Consider the following 24,292-nt stretch of genomic DNA (forward strand, 5'->3'; position numbering starts at 1 on the left):
TCTTTTTAAAGAAATACATTGTTTTGGGCTTTGATTCATCAGCATATGAAAAAATGTATTTGCTCATTTTATTTGTAAAACCTAAGTTAAAGCCTGTTCCTTTTAAATTAGAATGTTCTAGAATAGAGCAAATGCTCTTAAGTCCTCTTGGATGACAAATAATTGTTAAGTATTTTGATGTACTTCTCTAGTTTCAAAATATCTATAACTCTTAAAATATTTAGCAAAAGTAATTTGACCGTTTTTATTTAGAAACATTGTTATGGATTGAATTGTGTCCCCCCCACCAAAAAAAAAATGTGTGTTAACTTGGCAAGTCCATGATTCCCAGTATTGTGTGATTGTCTACCATTTTGTCATCTGATGCGATTTTCCTATGTGTTGTAAATCCTACCGCTATGTTAATGAGGTGGGATTAGCAGCAGTTATGTTAATGAGGCAGGACTCAATCTACAAGATTAGGTTGTGTCATAAGTCAGTCTCTTTTGAGATATAAAAGAGAGAAGTGAGCAGAGAGATAGGGGGACCTAATACCACCAAGAAAGTAGAGCCAGGAGAGTGTGTCCTTTGAACCCTGTGCTGAGAATCTCCTAGACCAGGGGAAGATTGTTGAAAGGACCTTCCCCCAGAGCGAACACAGAGAGAAAGCCTTCCCCTGGAGCTGGCGCCCTGAATTCAGACTTTTAGCCTCCTAGACTGTGAGAGAATAAACTTATCTTTGTTAAAGCAGTCCACTTGTGGTATTTCTGTTATAGCAGCACTAGATAACTAAGACAGAATTTGGTACCGAGAGAGTAGGGTACTGCTATAGTAGATACTGAAAATGTGGAAGCAGTTTTGAAACTGTGAATGGGGTAGAGGCTGGAAGAGTTTTTAAAGTGCCTGATAGTAAAAGCCTAGATTGCCTTGAAGAGACTGTTGGGTAGAACTGTAGACATCAAAGACGATTCTGGTGAGGACTCAGAAAGAAGTGAAGAAAGCTGTTAACAATGGAGACGGCGCAGACTGCAAGAAGCAGCAGCAGAGAAACATCAGCAGCAGAGAAGCAGCAGCAACAGAATGAGGAGACCAGCTCAAGACAGCGCTAGAGCCGACCCATGGAGCAAGAGAGCTGAGTGCCTTTGGGCAGGGGTCTTCCTAACGGAGTAGGTGCCTCCAGACACTTATCTGTGGAGCTAGGCTTTGCCCATGCATGGAGCAAGAGAGCTGAGTGCCTTCCAGCCGAAGTTTACTGGTGGAGTGAGGTGTCCCCAGGTACTTATTGGTGGAGCTAAAGAGCTTTGGGACACTTACCTCAGCAGGACAGATGCAGGCGGTGAGGCCCAAGGGGCCAAGAGGCCAAGGAATCAGAAAGCAGAAGCTGAAGAGACAAGGAACACAGAAAACAGAGCTGCCTTAGCCTCAAAGGGTAGGGCCACGACCTCTGGGGTTTCAAAGGGTGAGGCCGTGGCCTCTGGAGCTGCAAAGAGTAGGGCCACAGACTCCTAGGTTTCAAAGAGCCAGATCTTCTCCAACTCTGTTCCAGAGTATGGGGCTGCCATTCATGAGTGCCAACAGGATGAGGCTGGATCCACTGCCCAAAGCTGAGAGAGTAGGTGGCTGCCATGCCCGAGGGGCAGAAGAACGGGGCGTGCTGGGGCCGAGGGGATAGGGTTACCACTCAGATGGGCCAGATGAATGGGGCCACCCAAAGCCGAGGGAGCAGAGTTGCCATCCCAGTGGGCCTGGAAGGTAGAGCTGAAGCCCAGGCTCAAGGGGCCTACACCCAGAATCCGGAGAGTGTGGCCAATACCTAGAGTCTGGAGGGCAGGGCCGTTGTGTAAATTGTCTCAGAGAACAGAGGATTATTTTCAAGCCTTGAGGGCTAATGTAATGTGTTCTGCTGACTTGCTTGGTACCTGTTATTGTTTCTTTCCCTTCGCATTCTCCCATTTGTAATGGAAATGTCTACTGTGTGCCTGTTCCACCATTGTACTGTGGAAGCAGATAACTTGTATTCTAGATTTCACAGATGAAGAGAAATTTTTTGGATTTTGGACTTGGAGTTGATTTAAGACTTTTGCTATGATATGATGGAGTGAATGTGTTTTATATGTGGCAAGGACATGAATTTGGGGGGGAACCAAAGGGTAGAATGTTATAGATTGAATTGTGTCCCCCAAAAAAATGTGAGTCAACTTGGTTAGTCCATGATTCCCAGTATTGTGTGATTGTCCACTCTTTTGTCATCTGATGTAATTTTCCTATGTATTGTAAATCCTACCTCTATGTTAATGAGGTAGGATTAGAGGCAGTTATGTTAATGAGGCAGGGCTCATTCTACAAGATTAGCTGTATCTTAAGTCAATCTTTTTTGAGATATAAAAGAGAGAAGTGAGCAGAGAGACAGGGGGACCTCCTACCACCAAGAAAGTAGAGCCAGGAGTGCACATCCTTTGGACCCAGGATCCCTGTGCTGAGAAGCTCTTAGACCAGGGGAAGATTGATGACAAGGATCTTTCCCCAGAGCCAACAGAGAGAGAAAGCCTTCACCTGGAGCTAGCGCCCTAAATTCGGACTTCTAGCCTCCTAGACTGTGAGAGAATAAATTTCTCTTTGTTTAAAGTCATCCACTTGTGGTATTTCTGTTATAGCACACTAGATAACTAAGACAAGCATTATAGTTAAAAAGGAAAAGTAGAAGAACCTAGTAAGAGCTCCATCTGGAGGCTAAGAGCTTTGGAGTCAGAGACAGCTGGACTCACATCCTCACCCTGCCTCCCTGCTACCCACCAACCATGACACCTTGGGGAAGTTACTCAACTTTAAATTTAAAAAAATGTCATTGAGTTGATTTCAACTCATGACTACTCCATGTGTTAAAGAGTAGAACTCTTCCATAGGGTTTACGGAAGCAGATCACCAGGACTTTCTTCCACTGTGCTGCTGGAGGGATTCAAACCACCAATGTTTTTTTGGTTACTAGTGGACCACCTAGGGACCTTTTATTCAACTTCTCCCTCTCTGCTATTCACTTTCTTTGTAAAAGGGGATTAACAGCACCTACTTCACAGGAAGGAGCCCTGGTGACCCAGTGGTCAAGCACTCGGCTGCTAACTGAAAGGTCAATGGGAAAGGTCAACAGTTCAAACCCACCAGCTGTTCTGCGGAAGAAAGATGTGGCAGTCTGCTTCCATAAAGATTACAGCCTTGGAAACCCTACGGGGCAGTTCTGCTCTGTCCTATAGGGTCTCTATCAGTCAGAATCGACTCAACAGCAATGGGTTACTTCACAGGATGGTGGGAGCAAGGGAATGAGGAAAGCATTTAGCAGAGTCCCTGGCATGTAGTAGATACTAAATGAAAGATTACTTGCTTATAATTAATTTTTAGTTATAAATAGGTTTTATTTACTGCTAAATGATGTATTCCAAGGGCATCCATTCATCCATTCACTCGCACGTATATTTATTGGGTGTTCATAGAAGCTTAGTGGAAATTGGCCTTGAAAATAGTCACGTACTCAGATAAATGTTGTTAGGTGCCTTCAAGTCGACGTCAACTCATAGAGACCCCATGTGACAGAGTTGAACTGCCCCATAGTGTTTTCTTGGCTATAGTCTTTAGGGAAGCAGATCACCAGGTCTTCTTCCAAGGAGCTGCTGGGTGGGGTCAAACCCCCAACCTTTTCGTTAGCCGCCGAGCATTTAACCATTGTGCTTCCGGGGCTCCTTGGTAAATGTTTATGAGGTAAATATAAAGATATTGTATTTCCTTAGTTGAAATGACCTTAAGCCTTCTTGAAGAACCGTAGGTTTGGAGGGTTGGGGCACAGCGTGGGGAGACAGAGAAGGTGGATAATGAATTGCATATTCGAGAAAGCTGTAAGAAATGCTTTATGCTGCTCTGGTTAAAAAAAAAAATTGAATCCAAATAAGCATGTGTTATTTGCTGTAGAGTACTTGGAATCTCACTTCATTTGACAATCTCATCAAGAATCCATCCCCAAAACATATTAAAATAGTAATACAGCATCCATTTCTTCAGGCACTGTGCTGGGCACATACATGTCCCCACTCGACGTTTCGTTGAGAATGGCGACCCTGCCCAGGGGGATGTTTTCAGATCCAGTCCAGGGTTCTGTCTGTGTACTGCAGCCACACACCCCTGGCTTTGCCCGAAGCCCTTTCTCCTGATGTGACTCTAATGACAAGATTTGGGAACTTTACATTGGACGTGGTTTCACAAAACGCTGTTCTTTCTGCAGGAAGATGAGCGCGTCTGACCCAATGTGACGTCTCTGAGGGCCTGACTTACTCCCCAGAGCCGGGCTGTCCTGACTGCCACCATGGGGCTCACGGAGAGCCTGCTGAGCGGCAGCGGACAGATGCAGATGGTTCGGTGGGAAATTGTGGCAGCTGTCGCTGGTTTCTTCCTCATCACCTTCCTCATCTCTCTCTGTTCCAGCTGTGACAGGTAAGAGCCCGTGAGTGCCTACTGTAGCCTTAAAAGAACATGTTTCCTGTACCCTGAAGACTTTTGTTTAAACCTTTGCCTCGTTTCTCATCAAAGTGGGAAAACATGTCAGCCATTCACCCGTATGTATGATATTAGATGTAGGTTGTCTATTATTATTATTTATTTCAATCCTTAAAACAACTCGATGAGGTAGGGACTAATATTATCCCCATTTTACAGACTTTAAACACTGAGACCCAGGGAGCAACGTGCAGCACTAGTGAGTGATAGAACTGGGCTTGAGGCCGAAGCGGCCTGGCCCGGGGGTATGGCTGTCTTCACTGCTCCACTCTCCTGCTTCTCAGCTTCAGATGTCCCGAGCATAGCTCTTCATGTCTCCTTTGGAGCCATTGTCCAGAGCATTCGTTTTGGAAGTGGTGCTTTTGGTGGGGCTTATTGCAAAAGAGAAAATGCTTATGCGTTGTTGTTCAAGAGACCATCCAATAAGACTTGCCTGTTACCTCCTTGAAAAACAGAAAACATTCCCATTGCAGCAACGCGGTGGGCCTCCTGCTGGGGTACCTTTTCAGTGACTGACTTTCTGGTGTAGCCTAGTGATGCTGGGGGCCATCTGGGTTGCCCGAGGTCAGACAGCAATGTGATGAAGTGGTGATGGGCGTTAGTTCCTTGTCCGACAGTTTGAGGTGTGTTGTGGGAGGAGGGATAGCCAGTTTCTCTGCATATGTCCCTTTGGCTCTCTGGGGGAAGCCCAGAAGACTGTGTAAAAAGTCTGTTGTAAATGCAGTCTCACTGGGTAGACTTTAACAGAAACTCTGCATAGACTTTCACAGAAATGAACTTGCCTCTCTCTACTGCAAAAGATCCCAGGACATTTTATTATGATTATTAAACAAAAATTCATATTTTATTCCAGCCGCCTTATTCCTGGAATGAAATGATTGCCGTTCTTTTAAGCACATCTTTGTTAGAATGTTGATTGCCTTTTTCCCGTGTCATGTACATTGAAGTGCTTTGTTTGCTGCCGCTTGAACGTGGAGAACCCTTGTTTAAGGATTTGTCATCTAGAACTGTAGTTTTTTAAGAAACAGATTAGTTATTTTAAAGAGAGAGAGAGATGGTGTATAGGAAAGTCACACCATCTATGCCTTTTTAAATAAATGTCAGTACCCCTAGAAAGGCCTTAACTGGACGGCAGCTGATTACCGGCTACCCCTAGAAAGAGATCTTTTGCTCAGAGAGAAGTAAAGCTCTTTCTAACCAGGAGTGATATTTTCCAGACATTTAGCAACTGTTACAATGTGTGCACAAGTGTGCACAGAGCCCTGTGGCAAAAAGGAAGCAGCTGGAAGTCAGCCAGCCCTGTTCCAAACTTTCTCCTCAGTAACCTCAGAAAAAATTCCATAAGCATCATTTAAAAGTCTGGATACGGCTTCCTACCCTAAAAGTTTCTGTTGAGAGGGAAGATGTCGGACTCTCTGAGCCCGAGTAGCCTCCTAAACTCCACCGATCAGGACCCCATCCTCGCCAGACGGCTTGGAGAAATAGCGACCAGCTGAGTGCTGGCTCCTTGTGCTCGGTAGGGCTGCTTCTGCAATTACTCGCTCTCCCGTTAGGTGTCATTTTTGCCTTACAAAGATGTGAAATGGCTTCTCTAGTACCGAAGGCTTTCTTTAGACTGCCCTGGGTGAAAACAAACTATTTTTACTCTACTGACTTTTCCACGGACCGGAAGCGCAGATGACTCATCCTGAAACCATGTACCCTTCCCGACTTGCCAAAACTTGCATTTGCTTTATGATTATTTTCTCCATTCCATGGCAATGTCTGACTGTGCAAACAGCAGGGTTAAGTAAAGTGAAGAGTTAATTGTCTGGATTTTTCTCAAGGAAAAAAAATGGTATAACTTACCCCAGCATTCTAGACATAAACAGTTTCTATGCAGGACCTGACTGGGTCCTTTCCTTGTGAATTTCTGTTTTCTAGTCCTGGAAGAAGGGCTGCTTAGCAGAGGTGGAACAGTCCGGCCCTGTGACTTGATCACGTCAGATTCCTAACACTTGCAAATAAGTGGTGGGATGTATAGCATCATTAACTGTCCGTTTCTTTCTCTCGTGGCAAAATGAACTTTGTTTTTCTAAGTTTTGTTTATTTTGTTGTTGTTAACAATATACACAGCATAACATACACCAATTCAGCAGTTTTTACATGTACAATTTAGCGCATTGATTACCTTCTTTGAGTTGTGCAACCATTCTCCCCCTCCTTTTCTGAGTTGTTCCTCCCCCATTAACATCAACTCACTGCCCTCTAAAGTTCCTATCTAATCTTTTGAATGAATTTTGTCAATTTGATCCTATATAGATAGTTCTTAAAAGAGCATAATGCTCAAGGCAGGCCCTTTTTACTAGTTAAGCTAAACTACTGTTCGGGTTTAAGATGACTTCAGAGGATATTTTTAGTTTAAGGTTTAAAATTATCTCAGGGCAGTAGTTTCAGGGGTTCATCCATCCTCTCCATGGCTCCAAAAAATCTAGAGTCCATAAGAATTGGAAATTCTGTTCTGCTTTTTCCCCTTTTTGATGAGGATTCTTCTATAGAATCTTTGATCAAAATGTTCAGTAATGGTAGCCAGGCACCATCCAGTTCTTCTGGTCTCTTGGCAAAAGAGGCCGTTGTTCATGGAGACAGTTAGCCACATGTTCCACATCCTCCTCCTGTTCCTGACTTGCCTTCTTCCTCCATTGCTCCAGGTGAGTAGAGACCAACTGTTGTTCCTTGGATGGCCACTTGTAAGCTTTTGAGGCCCCAGGCACTACATGACTGAGCTAGGAGTTAGAACAGAAGCACTAAACATGTTATTAGGCCAGTTAACTGGGATGTCCCATGAAACCATGACCCTAAACCTCCAAACCAAAGAACCAAATCCCATGAGGTTTTGGGTTGTACATAAGCAGCCCCAGCAACTACTACTTTTTTTTTTTTTTGTCACCATAAATATATTTATCACACAACTTTTGCCAATTCAACTTTTTACAGGTATATGGCTTTTGACGGCAATTACAGTAATCAGCTCTGAAACCCTACCCATAATCAATGTGATTTTTCTATCACCATTAACCCCCCTTTGTCTGTGGTGACCACTAATAGACTTTGCTCTCTATACATTTACCTTTTCTTGTCTTTGTATGTGAATGAGGTCATACAATATTTGTCCTTTTGTGATTGCCTTATTTCACTCAGCATAATGTCTTCCAGCTCCATCCATACTGTAGCGTGTATCAAGACTCCATTCCTCCCACTGGCTGAGTAGTATTCCATGGTATGTCTGTGCCACATTGGGTTTATCCAGTCATCTGTTGATGGGCGTTTAGGTTGTTTCCACCTTTTGGTCACTGTGAATAGTGCTGCAGTAAACATTGGTGTACAAGTCTCTTTTTGAGTCTCTGCTCTCAAGTCTTTGGGGTATATACCTAGAATTGCTGCGTCATATGGTAGTTCTATTTTTAGTTTTTTGAGGAACTGTCACACTGTTTTCCACAACGGCTGTACCATTTTGCATTCCCACCAGCAATGGATAAGGATTCCAATTTCCCCACATCCTTGCCAACATTTGTTATTTTCTGTTGTTTTTTTTTTTTTTTTCCTCTTAGCCATCCTAGTGGGAGTGAAACGGTATCTCATTGTGGTTTTGATTTGCATGTCTGTGATGACTCATGATGCTGAGCATCTTTTCATGTGTTCAGTGGCCATTTGAATGTCCTCTTTGGTGAAATGTCTATTCAAGTCTTTGCCCATTTTACGATTGGGTTATTGTTAAGTTGTTGAAGTTATATATATATTTTGATTATTAGATTCTTGTCAGATGTATGGTTTCCAAAGATATTCACCCAGTCAGTAGCTTGTCTTTTCACTTTTTTGTAAAGTCTTTCAATGAACAAAAGTTTTTAATTTGTTTGAAGTCCAGTTTATTTTCTCTTTTGCTGTTTGTGCTTTTGTTATTAGATAATCCATTGTTGAAAGCTAGGCCTGACGGTGTTGCCCCTGCTTGTTCTTCTAAGAATTTTATGGTTTTAATTTGCACATTTAGGTCCTTAATCCATTTTGAATTTGTTTTTGTGTACAGTATGAGGCATGGATCCTGTTTCATTTTTCTGCATGTGGAAATCCAGTTTTCCCAGAACCATTTATTGAAGAGGCTCTTCTTTCCCCCATCAAATGGACTTGGCACCCTTGTCAAAAATCAGTTGACCATAGATGTATGGGGTTTATTTCTGGATTCTCAATTCTATTCCATCGGTCTATGTGTTTTTCGTTATACCAGTACCAGGCTGTTTTGATGACTGTAGCTGTATAGTATGTTCTAAAATCAGGAAGTGTGAGTCCTCCTACTTTGTTGTTCGTTTTTGACATTGTTTTAGCTATTCAGATCCTCTTTCCATTCCATATAAAGTTGAGGATTGGTTTTTCTGTTTCCATAAAGAAGGCTGTTGGAATTTTGGTCAGGATTGCATTGAATCTACAGATCTCTTGAGGGTAGTATTTACATCTTAACAATATTAAGTCTTCCAATCCATGAACATAAAACATCTTTCCATTTATTTAAGTCTCCTTTAATCTCTATCAGCAGTGTTTTATAGCTTTCATTGTATAAGTCCTTCACGTTGAAGTTTGTTTTTAAAATGAGAGAGACAGGTGGTGGCTGCACATGAGATTCATTGACTGGAAATCACCCCTGGGTCTCCCTTGTGGAAGGCAAGAATTGTACCACTGATCACCAGTGCCTTCTCGGTCATTACAGCCATGTTTTATTTTCCATTTCAGAGAGAAGAAGCCGAGACCTCAAAGTGGGGACGATGAGAACCTGATGAATGTGGTGAGCCCCGGTGATGTGTGTGCCTGCGTGTGTGTGTGCATACCCGTGTGTGTGCCCGTGCATGTGTGTGCCCATGCACTCATGCATGTGTGTGCCCATGCACTCATGCATGGGTCTTTTCAAACACCAGCCACTGTCTAGTATGCTCCCATGTACTTCCCACCTCAATGGAACCAAGCGGAGAGTTAAGCCAGAGTTAGCCGTGACGGCCTGGACGGCCTGGGCTGTATTCTCTTTGTGTAGCGTGGAGTCACCATGATCACAGGCCTGTGCAATTGGCTCGGTTTTTGGGAGAATTCCTGAAATGGGTGAAGCCTGGGACATTTGTGCTGCTGCCTGAAAGATTCTTAAAGGGAAGTTTGTCTTTTGCCTCTATCCATCTCCAGCACCAGCCAGTCATTAAACCAACCAGATGCTGGAACCCAAAACACTCAAGGATTGGCCTGACCTTGCTGGATTATCCTCAGCCCTCAGCACCTTATGAGTCTCGGGAATCCACGCTGGAGGAGCAGCCTGAGAGAGCCCCATCTTGCCTGGTTCTCTCAGATTCAGGGCCATCCCCTGAAATGGCTGAGCAATTTCAGAAGCTTGGGATGCGTCCACCCTCATGTTCACAGGGCTGGGTTCCTCAGAGTCCTGCCTGAGCCCTGCCCAATGCTGTAACAGAGAAGGTGCTTCCTGTTCCCATATCATTTTTCAAGATCAGGCAAAAACTGGTTGAGGAAGTGAGTACAAAAAGGAAGTATGTATGAGTCAAATAGATAAAATGTGGTCTGGTGTAAAATATGTGGCCAGCAGAAATGTTCAGAGCTCACCAGGGTGGTGGCTCCATCTAGGCTGCCCTGACCCAAAAATGCACAGGACAGCCCAAGCAGACAGGAAGTGGTCAGGACTCCCCTTTCCTCCAAGGAGCCCTTGGGGTTTTCCTCCTCGTCCTTTCTGCACACGTGCGTGCATGCACACACACTCACATGTGTGCACAGACACACCTCGCTCACCCGCCCACATTCTGGGTTATCCCACCCTCCGTTCCAGTCTCTGATTGTCCAAGTCCCCGCTTCTCCCCTGTTTGCAGTGCCTCTGTTTTGCCCCAATGGTGGCATCAGGAGAAAAAGTGAGACAGATGGTGTCTTAGTCATCTAGTGCTGCTATAACAGAAATACCACAAATGGATGGGTTTAACAAAGAGAGTTTATTTCCTTACAGTAAAGTAGGCTAAAAGTCCAAATTCAGGGTGTCAGCTCCAGGGGAAGGTTTTCTGTCTGTTGGCCTTCTCATCAATGTTTCCCTGGACTGGGAGCTTCTCCGTGCAGGGACCCTCGGTCCAAAGGACATGCTTTGCTCCTGGCACTGCTTTCTCGGTGGTATGAAGTCCTCCTGTCTCTCTGCTTACTTCTCTCTTTTATATCTCAAGAGATTGCCTCAGGACACAATCCAGTCTTATAGATTGAATCCTGCCTTACTAACACAACTGCCACCCATCTTCCCTCATTAACATCTTAGAGATAGGATTTACAACATATAGGAAAATCACACAGTACCAGGAATCATGGCCCAGCCAAGTTGATACACACATTTTTGGGGGGACATAATTCAATCCATGACATTCCACCCTTTGCCCCCCCCAAAATCACATCCTTACAACATGCAGAACATATCCATCGTGTCATATCATAGCAAAAGTCTTAACTCTAAGTCCAAAATCCAAAAATTCCTCTTCATCTGTGAAATCTAGAATGCAAGTTATTTGCTTCCAAAGGTACAATGGCAGAACAGGCACAAGCTAGACATTTCCATTACAAATAGGAGAAACTGGAGGGAAAGAAGAGACAACAGGCACCAAGCAAGTCAGCAGAACACACCACACCAGCCCTCAAGGCTTTGAAAATAATCTTCTGCCCTCTGAGACAATTTCCACAATGGCCCTGCCCTCCAGACTGTAGGTATTGGGCACACTTTCCAGATTCTGAGTGGAGGTCCCTCGGCCCTGGGCTTCAGCTCCACCTTCCAGGCCCACTGGGACAGCGACTCTGCTCCCTTGGCTTTAGGCGCACCATTCTCCTAGTCCATCTGAGTGGCGACTCCACCCTTAGAAGCACCAGGGGCCATGGCTCCACCCTTAGAAACCCCTGAGGTCGTAGCCATACCTTTTGAGACTGAGGCAGCTCAGCTTCTTGTGTCCCTTGTCTCTTTAGCTTCTGTTTCCTGTGGCCTCTTGGCCCTCGGGCCTCACGGCCGCATCTGCCCTGCTGGGGCAAGTGTTCCAAAGCTCAGTAGCTCCACCAGTAAGTGCCCGGAGGCACCCGCTCCACCAGAAAGCCTCATGCACACAGGCACTCAGCTCTCTCACTCTGTGGGTCGGCAAGCCTAGCTCCACCAATAAGTACTCAGAGGCGCCCCACTCCGCCAGGAAGCCTCCTGCACACAGGCACTCAGCTCCCTCACTCCGTGGGTTAGCTCAAGCGCCGTCTGGCACTGGTCTCCTGGTTCTGCTGCTGCCAGTTCTCTGCTGTTGCCACTTCTCTACCGATGCAGGTTCTCTGCTGCTGCTGGTCCTCTGCCACTGATACTTCTCTATCCATTCACAGTTTCAAAGCAACTTCCACATTTTAGGTATCTGTTAGAGCAGCACCCCACTCCTGGTACCAAATTCTGTCTTAGTCATCTAGTGCTGCTGTAACAGAAATATGACAAGTGGATGGTTTTAACAAAGAGAAGTTTATTTCCTTACACTAAAGTAGGGTAAAAGTCTAAATTCAGGGTGTCAGCTCCAGGGGAAGGTTTTCTGTCTGTTGGCCTTCTCATCAATGTTTCCCTGGACTAGGAGCTTCTCCATGCAGGGACCCCAGGTCCAAATGATATGCTCTGCTCCTGGCACTGCTTTGTCGGTGGTATGCTTACTTCTCTCTTTTATATCTCAAGAGATTGCCTCAGGACACAGTCCAGTCTTGTAGATTGAGTCCTGCCTTATTAACACAACTGCCACTCATCCTCCCTCATTAACATCATAGAGGCAGGATTTACAACATATAGGAAAATCACACAGTACCAGGAATCATGGCCCAGCCAAGTTGATACACACATTTTTGGGGGACATAATTCAATCCATGACAGATGGGGAGGGAGAAGAGAGCACGTGAGTTGTGGTGTATGGGGATCCTCCACCACTGCTTCACCTGCACGCAGATCCCAGGCTCCTTCCTTCTCCCCACGCCTCTGCTCCGAGCCAGTTGTCGGATGAGGTGGGGGCTGGGGGAAGAGCTTCCCTTTCCATTCCTCTAACCCTACCTCTCCGCACTTCTTTCAAGAGCAGTGGTTCTCAAGTGTGGTCCCTAGACTACCAGTATCAGCATCACCTGGGAGCTTGTTAGAAATGCAGAATCTCCTACAGCCAGCAAAGTCTGTTTTAACAAGCTGTCCAGGTGGTTCTGATACCCAGGTGATTCAAGTTTGAGAACCTGTGGTCTGGACCTTTGGTTCCTGCTGTTTTGCTAAAGATCAGTAGCAGCCCTAGGTGAGAGAGAAAGAGGGTGGGTATACAGGGGAATAGAGGAAAAATTTCTCTTTCCTTGTTTTCTTCCTCACAATACTACCTCCTCCTCATAGTCTCTCTTATATGAGTGTGTGTGTGTGTGTGCGTGCACTTGAGTGTGTATTCACAGATGGGCACGTGCAGTCACGCACGCACCCACACCTTGCCCATACAGTTCTCTTAAGTACTGCTCTTTCAGCTTCTATACCTTTTACAATTTGCAGATTCCCCATCTGGGCCAGAGAAGCCCTGTTACCTTCTCCTCCCCACCCCTGATTCCAGTTCTGACAAATCCCTCTAACCGATAGGAGCTACCACTAAGTCCTAGCCTAGAAAGCCTGGGGCGACCCATATTCTGTGCTTGGAGCTACTGTGGGAGGGAGCTTGCTCCTGGCTTCTCAGTTTGGAACTCCAGAGTAGATGGTGGTTAGAACCTAGATTATGATCAGTGACTTCAGTGCAGGGCTTCAAACCAGTTCTTCCTGGTTCAGTCATGGCTGAGGAAGCAACATTGGAACAGACTTGAATTTTTAAAATTTGGGTGAACCACAATCATAATCGGAATGGGAAAAATTAGGGGTCGAAGCCCTGCTAGAAACTTAATCTCCCTCTTAGAAAACAAGGACAGTGTATGCATTGCATAGCAACCAAATCTCTTGCCCCTCAGATATTGCACAGAATCAGAAACAGTGGTGCTCTGCTCAAAGATGGCAGCTGACCCCACCGCTCTGAATGTGTGTCACTCTCCTCAGTCCTGGTAATAATCCAGTCTCACGCATCAGGCTTCTGCAAGGGCTCACGATGCCTCTTCTCAGTCTCCCATTCCAGGGCTTGGACTCATAATTTTTCTCATTCTGGTTGTGGTTCCGGATCACCTAAATTTTAAACATTTGGGTCTGTTCCCTGTTACACCTAGTTGGCCATGATTCAACTGGTTTGAAGCCCTGCTTCAGTGTGATGGGTTAATTATGCTGTTATGGGCCCACCTGGGAGCCTTCTCCCTCCTCACATGCCCTCCTCCCCACTTATACCATTTCTCTGTGAGATTAGCACATGCATCTCAAGTTCCTGGCAACCCAGCACAGTGACTCACGTCATAGGTGCTTATCAAATATCGGCTTCCTTGAATTGAAACAGCTGACTCCCAAGAAACGTTTAGATCATGACACAGCATGAGCTATTTGCTATCTATTATTATTTAGAATTTGATTCCCAGTCAGGAATCCGAATTCGTGAGGCCAGCTCGCCAAGTTTCCTACGCCATTTACATCAGAGCTTTCCGGGTGGAGTCTGGTGCATGGTCCCACGCGCATAGTCCCTCAGGGGCCACGCAGGTCATGCGTTCCATGAGAAGAATGGAGGAGCAGATTATATCATCAGCAGTGATTCAGTCTGCTGTCCTTCATGACCCTTCATAATGGCACCTTTGGGGAAGGCACACAGCATGATTTTATAAGGAACCAAATTCAGCATCCAGTGCAGACAGCTTTGGTTTGATTTGTCAATTGTCTAACTTTAGTATGAAAGAAATTTACAGAAATACGTGAACTGCCATCTGGTTTTTGACTGTTCATATAGATTATAGCTATAGCTCACCTTGGTATGCTATTCTATAAAATATGTACATGTTCTCGCCCAGCAGAAAATAAATCTTCAAGACCATTCTCCCCTCAAATGCCCTGAATTTGTTTGTAAGAATAAAAAAATGTCTGGTAAGCTACTTTTTAGCATACGATTGTTTTTGTGAACCTTGAAGCCAGAGACTTGGCTGGTTATAAAACAGACTCAGAAATCAGTGGAATATCTGTCTTTGACCAGACTCAGCCCATTTCCTTCAGATGACAAAGGGTGATGCTTTTCAGTGTTCTTCATGTCAGGGTGCACCTTTTAAAAGAATAGCATTTTATAGCACCTGTGGTACAAGGGTAAGGCCGCTGTCTGCTGGAGTCGATTTGACCTGCCCTTGGGGTTCTGGTTCCCTCTTTGAACTAAGGGGATTGATTCCTCACGACCTCCCTGTAGCCATTTGTAGATTTCCAGGTGGAAAGCTCTGTAGATGGCCCTGGAAGATTCCCATTGACTCTCAGATACCAGGGCAGGAATGTCCAGTAGCACTTTCTGCACTGCTGGGCATGTTCTGTATCTTCTCTGTCCTGTATAGTAACCACTAATGCCACATGGCCACTAAGCACTGGAAATATGACTAATACAGATGAGGAACTCAATTTTTACCCTTGTTTAATTTCAATTTAAATAGCCACATATGTCTAGTTAGTTGCTAGTGTGTTGTTGGACAGCCCAGTTCTAGACTTTCCTGATGAAGCCAACTAGATTTCAGGTGTTCTACATACAAGTCGTATGGGTTGAGTGGATTTTTGTTGTTATTGTTTTAATTTTTAGAAAATGTCATAGATATTCTCCTCTTCCACACAGCCTAGATTCTCAGCGGTGTGATGTGTTTTGTTTTTGCAGACGTCAGACAAGGAGATGTTTAGCTGTTCCGTTACTAGCATGGCAACCGATCCTCTTGCCAGCAGTGACCAGAATGGGGCACTCACCAATGGTGACAGTAAGTTCTGCAGAAATGCCAGCTTTCCACACAAGCCTCATCACTTAGGAAAGTTATTGGGTTTCAAAAAATATAGCTCACAATCTGGGAAATGGGGCCTTGCTTACTTTTAGTATTACTACCACTTTTAGCAAAAATAATCTCATTGGATGAATAATAGCAACTATTGGTAAGTAACAGGAATAAATAAACTCATTGCCATTGAGTCCATTCCAACTCCTTGTGACCCTATAGGACAGAGTAGAACTGCCCAATAGGGTTTCCAAGGCTATAATGTTTACGGAAGCAGACTGCCACATCTTTCTCCCATGAAGCGACCTTTCAGTTAGCAGCTGAGCGCTTTAACCACTTTGTAACCAGGGCTCCTTAAGTAATAGTAATAACTAACGTTTATTAATTGACTTTTATGTGCCAAGCATCACTCTTAAGTATTGTATATGTACTAATTCATTTATCCCAACAATAACCCTATAAGTTATTATAACTATCTACAATTTACAGGAGAGGAAACTGGGCACAGAGAGTGGATTAGTTTTCTATTGCTGCTGTAACAAGTTACCACAATTTTAGTGACTTACAACAACACAAATCTATTAGCTTGCAGTTCTAGAAGTCAGAAGTCCAAAATGGGTCTCACTGGGCTAAAGCCTAGATTTCAACAGGACTGTGTTCTTTTTGGCGGCTCTGTGGTAGAATCCGTTTTCCTGCCTTTTCTAGTTTCTAGATGCCACCTGCATTCCTTGGCTAGTGGCCCCATCCTCCATCTTTAAAGCCAGCTGGGTAACATCTTCAAATCTCTCTCTAACTCTCATGCCTCCCTCTGGAACGCTTATGATTACATTGGGCCCACCTGGAAAATCCAGGCTAAACTCCCTATCTCAAGGTCAGCTGATTATCAACCTTAATTCCATCTGTAACTTTAGGATTCCCTTGCCATGTAACGTATTCACAGATTTCAGCGATTAGGATGTGGACATATTTAGGGGTGGTCATTGTTCTGCCTACACAGAGGCCAACTCTGTTGCCTAAGATCATACAGCTAGTGAGTTGAAGATGTGTAATTTGAACCAGGCAATCTGAGTCCTGAGCTCATGCTCTGAATAACATTGCCCATTCAATACACAGTAGGCTCTTTGCTCACAAATGTCATGACTACATTGCTTCACACTTTATAGATTACAAAGCACTTTCACCGGAGGTAGGAGGTCATACAGTTACCCCCATTTGCTGATAAGGAAACTGTGGGGCAGCCAGTATTGACACTCAAGTCTGTAGACTCCAGTGCCCATCCCTGTCCACCATAACACAGGTGACTAGACCCAGGGGCAGAAGGTCACCTGCCTTCATAATGATTCAGTACTTAGAATATGGCAGTGGTATTGTTAAATTTACAAGGGCTGAGTGATCCATTATCATTTTTCCAAGTACCACTTAAGGGCACTGTTTCTAATCCCCTCAAAATGAGACACAGTAATTTAGTAACTTGCTTGCCACCGTACAAGCACCATAAAAGCATAACTCTTTGTCTTGTTTAATGATGTATCTTCAGCACCTCAAACAATCCCTGGCACATAGTAGGCACTCAAAAGTATTTGATAAAGGGATAACAGGATGGTGTCACACAATAACATTCCTTTGACAATCCATGGATTTCACATTTGGATTTTCTAATTTGAGATAGGAGTGTTGAGGGGGAGAAGGATGCAGTGACCTTTAAAGGGGAACATGGGGTGTTGAGTCCGTTTGTAATACTGGTTTCAGGGTACATGTTTACCCAGTTGTTCCCAGTATGTCTGCCAAATGAAAGTGACCTTTGAAAGGGGAAGTCTACCAGTTATTCCCCCCAAACAAGTGTAGGCCAGTAGAGTCAGGGAGAATGACCACCACATATGCCCCCTTTTTTGGTGCCCAGCCTCATACCATTCAGCCCCATCCAATAACACTTTGTCTTCTTCTCCCCATACTGGACATCTTCCCCCAAGAGGTCTCCTCAGGTATGACAATAAGTAATGAAAGTAACTCTGGGCCAAAATTTTAGGCGAGATAATTTATTGGATGTTGTATTGGAAATATGTAATATTGGTTTAAAACTGATTGAAATAAGACTATCAACTGACAGTCAGTCATGCATCTGTAATTTGCAGCCTAGAGTCTAATATAAGTTAAGCCTCTTTATTTAACCTAACTTTACATGATCTGATTCACTGCAATGATTACTGAAGGCATTGTCTTCTCCACTTTTAATGTTCTGCTTCTTTAGTTCTTTCAGAAGACAGCACTATGACTTGCATGCAACATTATGAGGAGGTACAGACTTCAGCTTCTGATCTGTTGGACTCCCAGGACAGCACAGGGAGACCTTCAAAATGTCATCAGAGTCGAGAGTTGCCCAGAATTCCTCCTAACAGCACAGTGGACACAATGCTCCATACTAGAAATGTGGATGGGGACCAGGGTCTGGGAACAGAAGGCCCATATGAAGTGCTCAAGGATAGTTCCTCCCAAGAAAATATGGTAGAGGACTGCTTGTATGAAACAGTGAAAGAAATTAAGGAGGCGGGAGCAACTGCAGACCTGGGTAAAGGCCCAAGTGGCAAGTCCAAGTCTACTACCACCTTGAAGGAGCTTCCAGGGCCCCAGACCCAGGACAAAGCAGAGTTTGCCGAATATGCCTCCGTGGACAAAAACAAAAAATGCCGGCTAAGTGCTAACTCAGAGATTGTTCTTGGAAGTTCATGTGATCCAGAAGAGGAGGTCCCCCCACCTGTCCCTGTTAAACTTCTCGATGAGAATGAAAACCTTCAGGAGAATGAAGAAAGACTGGCAGATGAAGAAGGAGCCACTGAGGGAACCACTGAAACCAACAAGGTGGGTCCTGGCATTTTTATTCTGCATGCTTCTGCCATGACTTTTAGGGAGTTTACTTGCACATTGTTCTGGAAAATACATTCAAACACTTGTAAGTTTGTTGAATGATGAAAGATGTTTTCATGTAAGCTGTGCTTGACCTTTTTCCGCCTCCAAGTAATAAAATAGTGAAAACTCATGCTTCTAAAATATTTCTCTCTCAGTACTTTACTTGGATATTTTCCAATTTTTACATCCAGATTAAGCAGGGATAGGTATTATTTTCTTCATTTCAAAGACCAAGAATTAAGCGGAGAAACTACACTCTGCGACACAGTTAGCCTCTTCTGCGTCTTGCTACCTCAAGCGTGGTGACCTTTACCTTTCCGCCGTCCCAGAAATCAAAGCATGGGGCATGTCAAGAGTAAACCAATTCACAGGTGCCACTAACCAGTGGCCGTTGAGTTGATTCCAACTCATGGTGACCCATGTGCATCAGAGTAGAACTGTGCTGTGTAGCATTTTCAATGGCTGACTCTTCAGAAGTAGATTTTCAAGTCTTTCTTTCAAGATGCCTCTGGGTGTACTCACACCCTCAACTTTTCAGTTAGCGGCCAAGCATGTTAACCTTTTATACTACCCAGAGGACTCCCTGATTATATATCCTTTTTTTAAAATAATATTTTATCGTGTTTTAGGGGAGAGTTTACACAGCAAATTAGGTTCCCCTTTAACAATTTCAGAGCCCTAGTGGCACAGTGCTTAAGAGCTTGGCTGATAACCAAAAGGTCAGCAGTTTGAATCCACCAGCTGCTCCTTAAAAACCCTACACTGTGGCCTGTAGGGTCGCTATGAGTCGGAATTGACTCAGTGGCAACGGGTATTATGGGTTAATAATTTGTATACAGATTGTTCCGTGACATTGGTTACAGTTTTTTACCATGTGTCAGCATTCTCATTATTTCCGTTCTGTCTGTTCTGTCTCCATTGATCTGGCTTCCCCTCCCCTCCTTTCCTGCTCAGCTTTGCTTTTGGGTAAATGTTGACCATTTGGTCTCATATAGTTAATTATTTAAGGGAGCACATTGCTCATGGGTGATAGTGTTTCTTTTAATAGCTTCAATTCCAAGTTCAAAGGGTATCTTAGGGTGATAGTCTCTGGGGTTCCTGTAGTCTCTATCAGTCCAGTAGGTCTGGCCTTTTTTAGGAATTTAAGTTTTATTCTACGTTTTTCTCTCATTCTATCTTGGACCTTCTATTGTGTCGCTGGTCAGAACAGTCAGTAGTGGTAGCTGGGCACCGTCTAGTTCTTCTCGTCTGAGGTTTGAAGAGGTTATGGTTTGTGTGGGCTGTTAGTCCCATGGACAGGTTTCTTCTTTGAGCCTTTGGTTTTGTTCATTCCCTTTTGCTCCATACAAGTAGAGACCAATAGTTGTATCTCAGATGGCTGCTCACAAGCTTTTAAGACCTTAGACACTACTCACCAAACTAGGATGTAGAACATCATCTTTGTGAACTATGTTATGCCAATTGAGTAAGTTGTCCCTAAAGACTATGGTCCATGCCTTTTGACCCAGTAAACCAATCCTGCGAGTTGTTTGGATATGTCTAGGAAGCCTGTGTAACTGTGCCCCCTCTGTGGTTTCTTCTTTATGTGGGTATATATGCAGCACATACAAATGTGTGTATGCAGATGCCTACAGATACACCTATACATGCACACGCATTTACTCACATATGCATTCCTGTACACATATGTGCATCCGTATCTACCTATGTGACCACACACATATTTTTGGTTGTTTTTACTGTTGTTGCAAAATTGTATACGTTATAACATTTACTGAAATTATCCCTTTTTCTCGTGTACTTCTTAGTGTCTTTATTTACCTTGGTCAAGTTGTGCTGACTTCACCTATGATTATATATACTTTTATATAAATCAAGTAAACAATTTTACTTTTCAACGATTTCTAAACAATAACCTATAACTCTTAAATTTAGATATTCAACAAAGCTCTAACATGTATTACCCATCCTCAAGCCTTCTCTCTGTGTGTCTGACAACTCAATACATGAGCTACATTAACTTGAACTTCACATCTCCAGTTGTCAAAATCTCATTGGGATTTAACTAAGCTCAGTCTTCTTTGGGCCACTAATATCTAATTTCTCTCATCTATGTGGAAAACACCAAGGTTCTCTTCTCCTGCTCTAGTTTTGGTAGGAAGGGCAAGTAGAGGTTATCAGTAGTGGCATTAGAAAACTTCTGGAGTTCACAATCAAACGGTGGACCCCAGCTATGGTTGCATACATTATACCATGTGTCTTAGTCATCTATTGCTGCTATAACAGAAATACCACAAGCGGATGGCTTTAACAAAGAGAAATTTATTTCCTCACAGTAAAGTAGGCTAAAAGTCCCAATTCAGGGCATCAGCTTCTCTCTCTGTCAGCCTTCTCATCAACCTTCCCCTGGACTAGGAGCTTTTCTGCGCAGGGACCCCGGTCCAAAGGACACGCTCTGCTCCCCCGGCACTGCTTTCTTGATGGTATGCGGTCCCCCTGTCTCTCTGCTCACTTCTCTCTTATATCTCAAGAGATTGCCTTAGAACACAATCCAGTCTTGTAGATTGAGTCCTGCCTCACTAACACGACTGTCAACCATCCTCCCTTATTAATATCATAGAGGCAGGATTTACAACATACAGGAAAATCACACAATACCGGGAATCATGGCCCAGCCAAATTGATACACACATTTTTGGGGGGACATAATTCAATCCATGACACCATGGAAGTCACTCTTTGTAATTTTCACTCTTTGTAGTGTTCTGAGAATGGAGTTCAAGTGTTCATATTATCCATGAACTCCACTTTTGAGAGCACCATCCTTTTACCATAAATGTAAACTAATTTCAAGTAACAGTGTTTATGAGCACATTCATAAAATGCAAAACTACAGTCTAGTTTTCTACCCTTCTTTTAACCAAAGATAATAAAATCGATTTAGAGTTTATGCTGCCTAAGGCAGTTAAAGCTTCTTACTTACAATCATTTGAAAGATAGCAGAGTTAATTGTCTAATCACTTCTAGTAATTAATTCTCCAGATTTTTTATTAGAACCTGGAAACATCAATATAGGAACAAGATTACCTTTCTACAGTATATAGTAAAATGAGTAATCTATCACCTCCATATAAACCATCCTAATTTTAAGTCATTTGGAATATTGGAAATGTTCAATATTTATTCATTCTTTCAATAAGAACATTTTAATGAGCACCTACTATGTGCCACACATTCTTCTAGGCGCTGGGAATATACCAGTGAACAAACTATGTAAATGAATTAAAATCCCTGCCTTCATTGAGCTTACACTTTAGTACCCTTTAGTAGGGAAAAATCAACATAAACATGATAACACAAGTAAATTATATGGTGTTTAGAAGGTTTTAAAGTTTGTAGGAAAAAATAGAACAGAATAAGGGAGATTGGGAAAGTGCAGTGGGAATACAAGCTTGAATAGGGTAGTCAGGGTATGCCTGGCTATGAAGATGACATTTGAGACAAGAGTGAAAGGAGGTGGGGGAGTGAGTTGTGCACATTCTTGGGGAAGAGAAAAGAAGCATAGGAAATGGCCACGTGAAGAGCCTGAAGCTAAAGCATGCCTGGCCTAACCAGTATGGCTGGAGAGGAAAAGGCAAGGATAAGAGTAGTAGGGAAACAGGTAACCAGGGGCTCGATCCTATATGGCTTTGTCTTATAATCCGAATAAAATGGGATCATTAGAGAGTCTTGGGCAGAAGAATGGCCTAATCCAGCCTATGTGTTTAAAGGGTCACTGATTACAGTGCTGACATTAGACATTAGTAGTACTGTAGTAGGATAAGGGTAGAAGCAAGCAGACCAGTTGGGTAGCAGTTCCAGTAAACCAAACAAGAGATGATAGTGGATTGAATCAGGGAAGAGCAATGAAAGTGTTGAGAGATTTGGTGAAAGATCAGATATGAAAGAAGAGACAATGATGAGTCCAAGGTTTTGGTGTGAGCCACTGAAAGGATAGAATCACCACGAACTGACAACTGCAGACAGCAGATCTGGAGGAGATTGGGCATCCAGTGTTGGACTTGTTTCATTTGAGAAACATATTGGGCCTCCAACTAGAGATATCAGACAGCAGCTGGGTAGCTGAGCGGGGTTAAGAGGAAGGCCTATGCTGGAATTGTACATTTAAGAGTCATCAGCAAAAATGTGGTTATTAAAGCTATGATATCACTGAGTGAGTGATTGTAAATAGAGACTAGAAGAGTTCCAAGGATAGAGATCTGGGGAAGAAAAGGAGCCAGCAGAGGAGACCAAAGTAGGAAAGAAAAGCAAGGAAGTGCTGTGTCCTGGAAGCCAAATGAAGAGTGTCCAGGGAGGAAAGAATGGTCCACTGTGTCAGATGCAGCTGATAGGTCAGGAAAGATGAGGACTGAGAATTGATTGTCACATTAGTGATGTGATGGTGACTGGTGATCTTGACAAGAGTAGCTTTATTGGCATGGTGGAGGCAGACTCTTGACTGGAATGGGTTTGGAGAAAGAAGAGAAAAATTATTTGAGCAACTCATTTAGACAACTCTTTTAAGAGGTTTTGCTCTAAAAGAATGAAGCAATAGATGGAGCTAGAAGAACGGCTGATTTTTTTCTTCTTTTTTTTAAGATGGGAGAAATAACAGGATAGGAATGATCCCATAGGGAAGGAAAAGCAGATGATGTAGACATAATGGGAGACTTTCTGGGGCTGTATTCATGAGTAGGTGCAGAGGAGGAGGGAATCACCTAAAACAGGAGCATAGAAAGTATATCTGTCGTAACAGGGAAGAAAGAGAAATACATGAATGCAGAGGTTGGTGGAAAATGGGTGTAGGTAGGTAGGTGTTCAAAGAAATTTCTGATTCCTTTAGTTTTCTCAGTTAATTAGGAAGCAAGGTCATTAGCTAAGAGTGAAGATGGGTGGGAAGGTATTGGAGGTTGGGGGAGAGAGAGGATGTGACCTAGACAGCCTGGAGAGAGGAGGACTGGATGTATGAAGGAAAGATAGTACCATAGGGAGTAGCATTAAGGACTCACTTGAGGACTGTGTTCACCAGTGAGCAGAGAGTTGAGTATTTAAAGTAGTAATTATGATGGTTGACTGTGGAGTTAAAGCTAGATAAAACAAAGAACATCAAGGAGGTGATACATTGAATGGATACATGGAAAAGGTGGTTGGATTCCAGTAGTTGAAGGATTGTTGAGTTGAGTTATAGAAGGAATAAACTGGAACCATGGCTTCTGGTCTAAAAGGAGGTTATAGAGTGGGGGTAGTTTATGGTAAGAGAAGGTCTAGATGTTAACTACTGAGAGTGAGTGGTGAGGTCAGGTGGATAACAAGGTTAGTGGAGGAGAGGTCAAGGAACTGACAGGCAGGGTTTGGAAGGTTACATGTTTGTTGAAATCACCAAGAATTAAAACAGGAAATGAGCTAGAGAATGAATGAGAAGCCAAAGTCATTGAGAAATGGGAGGGATAAGCAGCCTAGGGTAAAGGGTGTGGGTCATATAGGGCGGTGGCACACTGGGGGGTAATAGGGGAGAAGGGGGGAAGGATGGCCTGGGAATGACAGAGGCCATGTACTGACTACATGGTACAAGGATCCCAGGAGGAAAACCAACCACTTGCAGTGGATGGCTGGAGAAGCAGTGTCCTCAGGAGAGAGCCAAGCTTTTGCTAGTGCAAGAAAGTGAAGCCAAAATTCAGGCAAGAGAATACAGATATAGTGGAGTACAAAAATTTTAAATGTGGCCTTTTATATAATGTACTACATACTTTTTTTCTTTGTAGATGTATTAAAATTTTTTAAATATCTAAAATTAATTATTTGGCATTTGCCAAATTTGCACATCTCAGATTTTTCACAAATTGCATAATTTTAGCTTTTCCTTGGAATTTTTTACTTTTCCTCAGAATGTGTTAACAGCACCTTG

The 24,292-nt window shown here is 43.5% G+C and overlaps 1 protein-coding gene across 4 annotated transcripts in view; it reads left to right on the plus strand.

Annotated features, from left to right (window-relative positions):
- PAG1 (phosphoprotein membrane anchor with glycosphingolipid microdomains 1) overlaps positions 1-24,292 on the plus strand; it is a 196,366-nt gene that overhangs the window by 144,902 nt on the left and 27,172 nt on the right. For 3 of the 4 annotated variants that reach the window (XR_002825570.1, XM_004386000.2, XM_023740300.1), the window contains exons 3-6: positions 4,247-4,455; positions 9,280-9,331; positions 15,336-15,432; positions 17,693-18,300. Coding sequence is in view for 3 of the 4 variants with exons in the window: in XM_004386000.2 (XP_004386057.1) it covers positions 4,328-4,455; positions 9,280-9,331; positions 15,336-15,432; positions 17,693-18,300 (885 nt within the window). In the remaining variant the exon portion in view is untranslated. Of the gene's footprint in view, positions 1-4,246; positions 4,456-9,279; positions 9,332-9,717; positions 10,057-15,335; positions 15,433-17,692; positions 18,301-24,292 lie in introns of those variants that run through there. The other variant, XM_023740301.1, reaches the window with a different exon arrangement.

Source organism: Trichechus manatus, unplaced genomic scaffold, assembly GCF_000243295.1.
Source record: "Trichechus manatus latirostris isolate Lorelei unplaced genomic scaffold, TriManLat1.0 scaffold00152, whole genome shotgun sequence".
Classification (NCBI taxonomy): domain Eukaryota; kingdom Metazoa; phylum Chordata; class Mammalia; order Sirenia; family Trichechidae; genus Trichechus; species Trichechus manatus.